The sequence below is a fragment of the Triturus cristatus genome, chromosome 1_1 (assembly GCF_964204655.1).
Source record: "Triturus cristatus chromosome 1_1, aTriCri1.1, whole genome shotgun sequence".
Classification (NCBI taxonomy): domain Eukaryota; kingdom Metazoa; phylum Chordata; class Amphibia; order Caudata; family Salamandridae; genus Triturus; species Triturus cristatus.
In genome coordinates this window covers 828866475-828878211 of record NC_140579.1, presented here as the reverse complement: position 1 = coordinate 828878211, position 11737 = coordinate 828866475, and the positions used below count along the sequence as shown (strand labels likewise).

At 47.4% G+C, this 11737-nt stretch overlaps 1 protein-coding gene across 1 annotated transcript in view; it reads left to right on the top strand.

The window, feature by feature from the left end:
• Window positions 1–208: 208 nt before the first annotated feature.
• The window catches only part of LOC146871135 (uncharacterized), a 651196-nt gene continuing 639667 nt past the window's right edge, over window positions 209–11737 (top strand). Inside the window, 1 exon segment of the mRNA XM_085646175.1 lies at window positions 209–312. Coding sequence (XP_085502301.1) covers window positions 267–312 — 46 coding nt within the window. The 5' untranslated portion in view covers window positions 209–266.

The window sequence follows — 11737 nt, the reverse complement described above, 5'->3', positions numbered from 1 at the left end:
GGCGCCCATATTCATGAACATTTCACATGTAAAAGCCCATCACCATTGTCATCCTCAAGCAGCGCCCATTCATTAACGCACCACTGACGAGCCACATATACACCCAAGATGGCCGCCATATTCGGGGCAACCTTCCTACCCATCCTTCCCCCCCCCCCTCCCTGCACGTCACTTCCGCAGATGCGCGTGTGTTCAAATGCACCTCCCGGCTCCACCGCGATCATCTGCGGCAAGAAAAGAGGGGTAGGCACACGGCACTCTTCGGCATGATTGACTGTGAGTATGTTAACTGCCACGAGAACCACAGCTCAGGTGAGATGATGAGAATTGGATGGTTTAACGAACAGCTGATCGTTTTTTTTTCCCCGAACACATTCTCTTCACAGATTTTCATGCGCACCTTTCTCTGACCGCCGGCGTGGCCGATCATCCTGACTACAGGGGTAGGCGATTTCCTCGCACTTCACAACAGACGAGCAAGGCACGATACTTAGTGGGGCACTCTGCATTGTCTTTCCTCACAAACAGCACGATCATAATCACGGCAGCCTCTTAGAAATGAAAAAACGATCTCGACGGCAGCCGTGCCACCTAGGTCATTTTACCTCATGGCCATTCCCATCTGTGACCATGGGCACCATGATCTAAGTTGTATGCATGCATAAACGATAAACCACCCTAGGCATATGCCACCTCACTAGGGTGATGGACCACCTGTATGCATTAGCACACAGGTTCACTAAAGGCACATTTGTGAGTTATTGAGCATCTGACACAGAGCGTGCCCTTTTAAACAACGAATACATGATGCATGAGAGCGAATATATGTGTCTCTCTCCCTTTGGTCCTCTTCCCTTTTATAGGTCTCGCTGAGACAGCGCATGCGCTGCTCTGCGAGAAATTTAGTGTGTGGGCTTTCAAAGTGCTGCCACAGGCTTTTGGTGGCCCGGCGCTTGCGTTCATGCGCGCGTGCACGCGCGCAGCCGCCATGTGGGTTTCTGTCAAGTCTCATTAAGCCTTGCGTGCCTCTCTCCGCCTTGTTTTATTTACTTTTTGCGCGCGCGCACACAATTCCTGGTCGCGGCCGAACTTCTTGCTCGTGAAGTTTGACTGCTCGCTTTTCACGGTTATGCCTGGTTGCAAAACTGAGAGGACGCATAACGTATAAAGGCGCCCTGCTTCTTCTTTCAGATTCTATTCTGAGCAAAGTTGTTTGCTGCTAATTTACGGCTGTGCCCCCTCCCCTCTAACATGCTCCTGCTCCCATCCCCGCCTCCTGCCAAGGCTGTCTGCAGAACAGAAGAGTAAAATGAAAGCAGGGTAACACCTCTTCTCCTAGAATGACAACGCTTTGATGGCAGGACTAACTGGCACGTACTGGCTCGTCGACGGATCACTGACCCATTCCAAATTGAAATGCGCAGTCCTGAAAAACATTCAAGCGTTGCCTCTCATACCAGCTGGCCACATGCAAATTAAATGGGTACACGCGAAAGCTGTGCCAAAACAACTAATGCAACGCTTCTCCCTTGAGATGCACGAAGCGGGACTATATTTGGCTCCCGCGCGAAGCTTTCCGTGGAAAAAGAAATAATGAAAGCCTTGTTTTTTCCATAAAACTAGCTAACATCTGCAGCCAGCAAATGGTTAAGAAAAGTAAGAGATGAGCACACAAAAAAATCATTGCACCGCGTTGAGATCCTTTAATCTACTTTAGTGTTGAACAAAGGTGGCGTGAAGTAGCTTTGCTAGCTGATGATATTCAGTCACATAAATTATGCATTATTATGGTAAAGTATTGCTGCAGAGTAAGCCTTGGCTGTATTCTTGTGCTCTCTCGCCCTCTACTGGCTGCTTGACCAAATGCAAGCACCTACCCCGGTTTGCAGAGCTGGAGACGCACTAACTAGCTTTCCAGGCTGAAACTGCTTGTTGCCGCAGGATGTGGTTTTAAACCCTTTCACATATTGACAATCCAGTGTACGATCAATGTCTATATATGTCTTGCATCTTATAATTTTTTTTATTATGTATTCACATCGTTTCCGTTTTGAGCTGGCTCACTATAGTGATAATGCTGACTAGTTCAGACAAATATCTGTTTTCTTCCTTTCTCTGCAAGACGCTGCCCAAATTGTGCTGCATCGGAGAGGGGTGTAAACATGTGTAGCATCTGAAGCAAATGTAGTGCTTCAGTGTTTACTTCTACCGCTCTGATTTTGACTATTTCCACAGCATCCACAGTAACATATTTTCCCAGCAGAACTTGAAGTCATCGCTGATACTTTAAAAAAATGAAATACGTAACCAATTACTAGGTACAGTAAGAAATATAAAAAGTGTTGGAAGAAATAATGATCTGTTTTCAAGGCTGCCCTTTCCAGTCTGTTAGTCGGGTTCGTGTGATCTCTTCGTACTCTGCATGTGTTAGATTGGTGAAAAACAGGTTTCCCGCAGCAGAGGCCAGCGGAGCTTCACAGAGTCCACCTCTGTTCTTGGCCGGGAGACAAAATCAAAGACTTTCTTACACAAGCATTGGCATAGCCAATAGGTCTCGCTTTTGGGACCTTATAAGTATTTAGGTATGTAGCACAATATCCTTGGTGCAACAACATAAACTGTTGCATGGCTAAACACTTATAAGGTCCCAAAAGCGAGACCTATTGGCTATGCCAATGCTTGTTCTGTTTATTTTCTGAGGTTCCTGACGTGGATTCTGTATGTGGGTTAGAGTTCGACCGAACACCAGTTAGAGTCCCATGGTGAGGTGTTATGGTAGAAGAACACTACATTTGTCTGGTCAGTATTGAGCTTGAGACTGTTGTCTTTGATCCAGTTAACTACTTTGATCATGCAGGCGCTGATCTTGGTTTTTTGTGTTTAGGGTCTTGTCTGAGAGGGAGAGTAGGAGTTGTGTGCCGTCTCCCTAGGATAAGATGTTAATGTGTGCGCTGGTGACACTTTTCAAAGGGATCATGTTTTCGTTGAAGCTGGGCTGAGCAATGAGGCACCCCACAGATGAGTTTGTGGGCTTCCAAAGAGGAAGGTGCTAGGCAGACAGCTTGTGTTTTATCAGTTAAGGAGCAGATTCAGCAGAGGGTGGGTATTGGATTCCAATACAGTGCAGGCGTCTGATGAGGTTAGGGTGTGAGACCGTGGCTAATGCGAGAGAGAGGTCCAGGACAATGAGGGCTACCGTGTCTTCTTTGTCATAATCCTTTTGTAGTGGCAATGAGTTATGTTTCTGTCCTGTGGTTGGGTTTGAATCCGGACCACAAGGCGTTGAAGTCTTGGTTGCAGAGGTGGTCGGTGAGGTGTCTGTTAATTTGTTTCTCTAAGACCTTTGCAGTGTATAGTAGGAGGGAGATGGTGCAGCAAATGATTTCTTGAGTAGGGTCATGATGGTGGCATGTTTGCAGGTGACGAGGAATGTGGCTGAATCACTGGAGGCATTGAGGATGGGTGTTAGTGCTTCGTTGATTAGTAAGAGTCCTTTGGTGAAGGCATGGTGGGGACCCAGGTTAGAATGAGCCCCCAGGGTACCCAGGGCCTATGTTCTTTCCCTAAAACTGCATTGAAGCCTAAATCCAATTGGCATCTCTGGCTACAGGTCAGCCATTGGTAAATAGTACTGCAGGTACCCAGGGCACCGTGACCAGAGAAGGCTTCTAAGGGCTGCAGCACTTATTGTGCCACCCTTAGAGGCCCTGTACCCTGACACACACACACTGCCTTTGCAGGCTGCGTGTTTTGGTGCAGAACAAAGTGAAGAGTCGACATGGCGCACACCTCTTAATAGGAGCCTCAATATGATGTAGTTTGGTTCAATACGTGCTGTTTGGGCTTGGCACGTCACCAGTGAGCACGCAATATTCAAATGAAGTTGTATGTTTAAACAGGAAGAACTCGAGGAGGAAATGGTGTGCAACCCGTTCCATATGATGTTTAGGTTTACCCCATCGAGTTAGCACCCATAAAGACCAAGTAACTTTGTGGAAAATGTAATCGGCATCTCCATGCAAGGTGTAACATCTTGGTTCATAAAGCACGTTTATTTTTAAGGGAGTCAGATGAACACTAAAAATGACAACACAAGATTTTGGACATACTATTAACCTTTAGTATCAACTTCTTTTCAGATTGCACTATTTTAAAGGCACATGCTATTTAGAGCGACGGATTAATTCAGCGATGTTACAGGATTCAAATAAAGTGCATTGTGGGAGTTGTAGTATTCCAGGCAGGCTTGGGCGGCTCAATTGGAAGTTATGACGTGGGATTAAGGAGAGGATACAGGAAATCAGGGCGGAAGGCTGCATTTAAAGCAGGGTGGTATCGGAGGAGATGAATTTTTCGTTTTACAAGAAGGGAGAGTGATTACGTTTCAGCAGGTATGTGAGGGGACATTGTCATTGGATGTGAACAAGTCGAAGGGAATAGAGAAGGAGAGACGATGGGAAGGAAGGATTTGGGGTAAGAGATAATACAGCCAGGAAGTTTCTAAGGGTTTTCTAAGGGAAGGTGAGTAACGGATATGGAGGAGGGTGGGAATGAGGTTAACAACGTCGCAGAAATGTAATCCTAGTATGAAGGATGGCGAAGTATGTGAATGGAAGTCTGGTTGGGGAAGCTAAAGAGGTCACGGTTAGGAACTAATAAGCGAGTGAGTAGATTGTGGGGAGGGAGCCCAGCCACCAAAAAGAAGAGGGATATTTAGCGATACACATTAGATAGCATGTGGGCGGCAGTTAGGAGAATAGTCGTGTAATCTGTAGATAATGTACATTATAATGTGTTTGTTTACACATATGGAGGCATGGTTTTTAAAGTATGTTTCATTGTTATTTACAGTTTCCCCTGACGAAGGACACAATGTGTGGTCCAAAATGCATTGGGTTACAATAAACTGCTGTTAATTAATCTCGCCTTTGTACGTGTTTTGCAGAGAGAGGTTCGGATGGCCCACCAAAACATGAGAAACTTGGGAATTCGCAGTTCCTTGCATGAAGATGTGTACATTCAAAATAAAGTGAGGATGAAATATCGTGCATAATGGATTAAAAAAAAAAGGAGGAAAAGAGAATTAAGTACTAAGTGACCTATGCAAATGCAGAAGTATAAATGCTGTCGCCACTGGAATTGGGGTTAATAGGAGCCCCAATATGATGTAGTTTGGTTCAATACGTGCTGTTTGGGCTTGGCACGTCACCAGTGAGCACGCAATATTCAAATGAAGTTGTATGTTTAAACAGGAAGAACTCGAGGAAGAAATGGTGTGCAACCCGTTCCATATGATGTTGCACATCTCTGTGTGCCATGCTTACAACCCACTGCCCTGGCATAGATCAGTCACCCCTCTAGCTGAGTGCACTATACCAGTGGTGAGGGTACAGGTGCATGGGCTGTACCCCTACTGTGTCTAAATCCATTCTTAGACATTGTAAGTGCAGTGCTACCATTAAGAGTATATGGTGCTGGGAGTTTGTCATTACGAACTCAACAGCACCATAACAGCTAAACTAAAAACTGAGAAGTTTGGTATCAAACTTCTCAGCACATTAAACCCACACTGATGACAGTGGGGATTTAATGAAAAATGCACACAGAGGCTATCTTAGAGATGCCCCCTGAAAACTAACCTACCACTAGTGTCCAGGCTGAGTGGCTGCTTTCAGCTGCCACCACCAGACATGTTTCTGGACCCCTGGGTCGAGATCCTGCTGCTCTCTGGGGCCTGAAAGAATGCACATCCTGGGACGAGGTGCCAAGCCTCCTCACCCAGGATGGGTAGGGTTCACGAAGGGGAAGCTTCAAAGGCTTGCCGCCTTTGTGAGCTTCCCCAGGCCACTTGCTGCTCTCAGCAACTGGTCCCCACTGGTTCTGACCTCCACTTTGGGCGGGAGAACCGGCGGGAAAAACAAGTGAGGATGAGACCCCTCAGGTGGGGGAGGCGAGGTGAAGCACAACTGTCAGTCCCTGTCTTCTTGCAGATGGGGGGACTCAGCCAACCAGTGACAGGCTCATGCCCCCTCCCACTGGAGGGTGGCATATTAGGGGGGTGTTCCCACCCCAGGGAAGGGACCCATTGGTCCCTGCCTTTTACCTACCTGTAACACCCTTAAATCTAGTATTTAGGGGCACCCCTGAACCTTGCTTTCTCAGACAAGAAGAAACTACATGAAGAAGAAGGACCGAGGGAGGTGCCCACTGACTTGGCCCCAGCCCTACCGGCATGTCTCCAGCTCGAACCTGCTCCTGCGAATTCCGGTGTGTCCTGCAGCCAGCAACATCAATAACCCCGGAGGACCTGCTGCCTTCAACAACAAAGACTTTGTCTCCCGTCAACACCGGATTTGTTCATCTGCAACCACTGGCCTGACACCGCAAATCCGCCCCACTCTGCACCCTCGGTCCACGGCCCGAGCTCGAGTGGGCAAACACTCCGAGGAGGTCCCCCCCCGGCGATCCTGACCACAGATCCAGCGTCTCCTGACCTGCCTCAAGCATCCAGCTGACACCTGCAGCCTAAATCTAGAAGGTCCCCTCAACTGCGACCAGGAGCTGGTAAGAAGATCCAACCCCAAAAGGCACCCCTGCACCAGATGCCCAGCGGCCTTGGGTAGCCAAACCGACGGTGCCTAACCAACCCCTAATTTCCCAACTTACCTCTCGAAGTGATGGTCGCACCCAGGAGACCTTCGTCCCAAAGCCTGCAGTGCCTTTCCAAACCGGAGGTTCCCCATTGAAAACAGGGCGCCCGACGTTGAAACAGCACCTGGCCGCCCTAGTGCCACTTAGGGTGCACCCTTGGTGCTACTTTGTTTCCCCAATTGCCCTGAGCTAAAGTCCAGGAGCTTTCCTCCCACAACCAAGTGGCCAGCTAGTCAGCAGCCACCAACCGGAGGCCCCCTATCCCCCATTAGATAACATTGGGCCTCAGCACTCTGCACCCGGCCGCCCTAGTGCCGCTGAGGGTGTAACTAGTGTGCATCTTTGACCCTGGAGGACCCCTGAGTCTACCCCCAGAACCTCAACTCCCACTACAAATACCTCAAAACTGATAACACTATTTCCCTCCATGGGATAACATTGATTGTTTTTCTTGGAAAAGTTTCAAAGTGTGGAGTTTGAAAACATAAAGATTTTTTTTTTAATTGCACTAACTAACAAAAACGATTTTACTCATCTGTTTACAGGAAATGTCCCAGAGTAGTATCCAGGTATACTACTCTGAGTAAGAAAAGTAATCTCAAAAGTAACTCGCCTGTAATTTTACTGAAAAGTCCATTCAAATCTATGTACTCTATTTACAAAGGATTGCATTTCTCTGAAACCATACTGTAAGTCAAAACAAAGTGCATATACAATTTCAATTCAAACGGTTTACAAACTGCATTACTACTGTAAAGTATTTATATTTTACCTGTGCCAGGCTTGCTTGGTCCTAGAAAATAAAATAACTAAAAGAATATTTTTACTAAAACAATTGGTCTGAAGTTCAGTCTTTGAGTGTGTGAATTCATTTGCTGACTGAATATTCACAACAAATGCATAACACTGTCCTCTGATACTGCCTTACTGCTCGACCACACTACCACAAATCGAGAGTGAGGTGCTATCTAACTTTACCTCTGCCTACCTTTCGGGATCCACTGGACTCGGTGCACACTATACCTCACTTTGGTATAGTATATACAGAGCCAGCTTCCTACAACTGGGTCTGGTTGAAGGTCGAAGTTGCTGTACATGGAGGTGAATTTGTTGCAGAAGAATTTCGAGAGCTTGTTTCAAAAGTCTTGTGAGGAGATTATGTTGCTGGGGGCGGCAAAAAGCGTGGTGTTGCTGTTACTATTGGGGCTGATGCGTTCTGCAAGAGCTGTACTCTTGGTGTTTCATAGCTGCTAGTGAAAGTGTCTTAGGGTTGATTTGAAGATGTCTTATGTATGGTGTGTTGACTTGATCTTCATTTGCGCACCAGTTCTTTGCAGTGGTGTTTCGTCAGCTTGAGTTCTTCTGTGTGATCCGTCTCTTGCTGTTTGGTTGCACTTGAGTGGAGCCAGGATGTCAGCGCATGCGGTGATCCAGCTGTTGAGGCTTTTGATGGCTTTTAGCAAGTCGCTGGTGTCCTCAAGCTGCTGCTCGGAGAGGGCAGAGTTGATGGAGGCATTGTTGGTCTATCCTGCTGGCTTGTTGACTGTGATGTTGCTGATTGAGGAGAAAATCCAGTCCAATCGGTATGTAGTGGTGTGGGTGGTTTCAGTAACGTGCTGGGTGAGGCCAAGGTCTCTGTCATAGTCTTAGTTCTTGGATTGCACTGTGCAGTAGATGTCTGCTGTGAATGGTGGTTGTCTAAGAAGTTAGTTGTAAAAGTGTATTCCCTTGGATCCTTCTATTCTGGATGTTCATTGTTTTGTGCCATTTTCTGTCTCATGTATGAAGTTATAGATTTCATGCTGAGGAGGAAAGGTTTCTTGCCTATAACAAGTGGTCCAACTTCAGTTTATTCTGTACAATGAAATGAGAAGTTTTTAGGTTGAAGCCTACCAGATAGCGCAGCTGGGGTTGCTAAAGCCATCTTGGGGATATTAAAAAAGCTGACCTAGGAATGCATTCCGCCTGTTGCTTACCATTGGCTTTGAGGTTTGTATCTCGCACATTCTACCTTTCTATTTGCTGGATTTATTTGCTTTAGGCTGTTCAACTTGTGTGTCCATCCCATTGCCCAAAGCTTGTTTAACGTATTCTTCCATGAACTCATTTTTCTGATAACTGCCCATTAAATCCTGTTGTTATCTTGTCACATTTGCTGTGCATTCAAAGACAGAGGTCCCAATGTCAAGGAGAGGGTGTAGGAATTTTTTTCTAGCACAAAAAAATTAACTGTGCCAAGTCAGAATATATCAAAATTAGTACAACCGAAGCAGATTTATCTTTTTGTAATTCGGAAATGCTGTGGAAACTAATATTTGACTACGAACAAAGCACATCAATACACTAGGTGATGACATTTGCATACATTGTGTGTGTGCAGTAAAACCGTATTTCGATGCAAATGTAACAGTAGTTTCAATTAGAAATGTGTTGTGTTTTAATGGCAGTGCGCTACCACACCAAGCTTACCCCACACTGCCACACCACCCACTCTGTCCTTCCACTTTATGCCACGCCACTCCACTCTACGCCACACCACTCTGAGACACTCTACAACACGCCACACCACTTGACTCCATGCCCCTCCAAACCCCTCCCCTCCGTTTCCACTCTACCCCACCCCACTTTGCTCCAATCTGCCAGTCTACTCCACTATGATCCAATGTACCCCACTCTACTCTACCATATTCCAATCTACCCCGCTCCAGTCTACCACACTCGACTCAAATCTAGCACACTCCATTCTAGCACACTCCACTGCAGTCTAGCACGCTCTTCAGTCTACCACACACTACTTCATATCTACCCTACCCCATTCCAATCTACCCCACTCCAATTTACCCCACTCCAATCTACCCCTATCTACCTCACTCCAAACTACCTCACTCTCATCAACCCCACTTAGAATTACCCCTCTGCATGCATCCCACTCCAATCTCCCCCACTCCATTCCAATCTACCCTACCCCACTCTGCCCTAATCTACCCCGCTCTGCTCTAATTTACCCCACTCTGCCCCAATCTGCCCTTTCCCACTCTACCCCAAACTCAACTCCACTTAAATCTATTCAACTCCACTCCCCCACACTCCACCCGTCTGCCCACTTCCAATCTACCCCACTCCACCACACTTTATTCCACTCTACCTAATCTACCACAAGCCGTCCAAACGTACGCCACTTCAGTCTAATCTAACCCACTTCAACCCAATCTACCCTACCCCACTGAACCCCAATCTACCCCACTCCAGTCTGCCCCACTCTACTCCAATCTTCTTCATTGCAGTCGGCCCCACCCCACCCTGCTCTATCCAATTCCACTCCAGTCTACCCCACTTCACTCTACCCTACCATGATCCACCCAGTCTATCCACTCCACCCCACATCAGTCTATCCCACTCCACCCCATATCTACTCCTCTCCTATTTACTCTGCTCCAATTCACTGCAATCCACTCTGTCCCACCCTATTCTACCCCACCCCATTACAATCTACCCCACAACGCTCCACCCCACACCACTCCAGTCTACTCCACTCCAAACTAATCCAATCTGTCCCCACTTCTTTCCATTCTACCATAGTATAATAACCCAGTCAACCCCACTCCACCCACTACAATCTTCCCAAATCTACCCACTCCATTCTACCCCAATATATCCTACTCCACTGTACCCTAATCTACCCTACTCCTTACTGCTTCTCTAATCTACTCCAATCAACTCCACTACAATTTACCCCACCCCAATCTAACCCAATTCAATCTTCCCCACTTCAGTCTACCACTCTAATGTACCAAACTAGCCCTCTACACTGTACCCCAATCCACCCACCCCATTCTGTCTCGCTCTACCCCACTCTACTCCAATTTAGCCCATTCCACTGTAGCCCAATCTACCCCAGCCTCCACCCACCAACTTTTTACCATGCTTAACAGCAGCCACACTGATGTACAACATGGCTAAAACACTTTGCAAAAGCCAATAGCTCTCACATAGGCCAGAACTATTGGCGTTGCCACTGCGTATTTTCTTTGAGATGCTTTTTGCCATTCTGTGCCTACTGAAAAATAACGATAAAACTGAGATTGTTTTAAAAACGTAATTCATAGTTTTAACATGCATTGTTGTCATAGTAAGCAACCATCAGGCTGTTGACCCATCTGCCAAGTACAGTTAAGCTGCTTAATATAAAATCATCTAAACGCTAACACTTGGACCCTAGTACAGAAATTCAAATGAATTCACATGTGTTAAGTCATGCTGTAGGCAATGAGTAGCCAGACAGCAGGTGTGTACCTCGAGGTCATAGTATAAATGCATTATGTTTTATACAGTTCACAAATGTCTTATCCACAAATAAAACCAACAAGATCTGCCAATATGTTCATTGATGCTTGCTCACTATAAGGACCGTTGTTATTCATCAAGAAGTGTGTGTTCTGACCAAACATCTGTTATGCACCCTCCACCTTAGCCTCAGAAACGTATGCCCACACATTGTGTTATGATTGAAGAAGTCAGATTTTTATATTTTTTTAAAAATGTTTTTCCGGGGGCGTGGCTTGCGGCCGGGCGCGATGGCCGCCACCTAGGGACGCTCCGGGGACACAGTACTTTCCCCGAACGATCCGGGCTATAATCCGGAACAAGAACAAAACCACAGGGCCCGCAACGCCATCCGGGGGCGCTGGTGTTCCGATCGTGGCACCTGCGCGGCGAAATTCCAGTTGGAAACGCCGATTTGCCGGCAGCGCGAGGTGCGCCCTGAACGCACACGGGGATCCGGGGACTCAATTGGCTGCTGAATCCGGCGGAGCGGCGCTCTGCTTCACTACGGCGCACACCTGGTGACCGCGCTCAGCGGGGGCAGTAAGGAGTGGCACAAACAGCGAACGCTCTCCCCCCTCCCCCCCCCGCTCTTACGGCTCGGGTGGCACTGTGCTGCCCGCCCTGGACCAGCTGCGGGCGAGGCAGGGGCTGGGAGAAAGAGCCCCTGGAGTGGTTGTGTGGGGTACCACGGTCTCGGAACCTTACGGGTGCTGTCGCAGCGTGAAAACCGGCAGGCCGCATGTGGGAAGACAGCCCCATG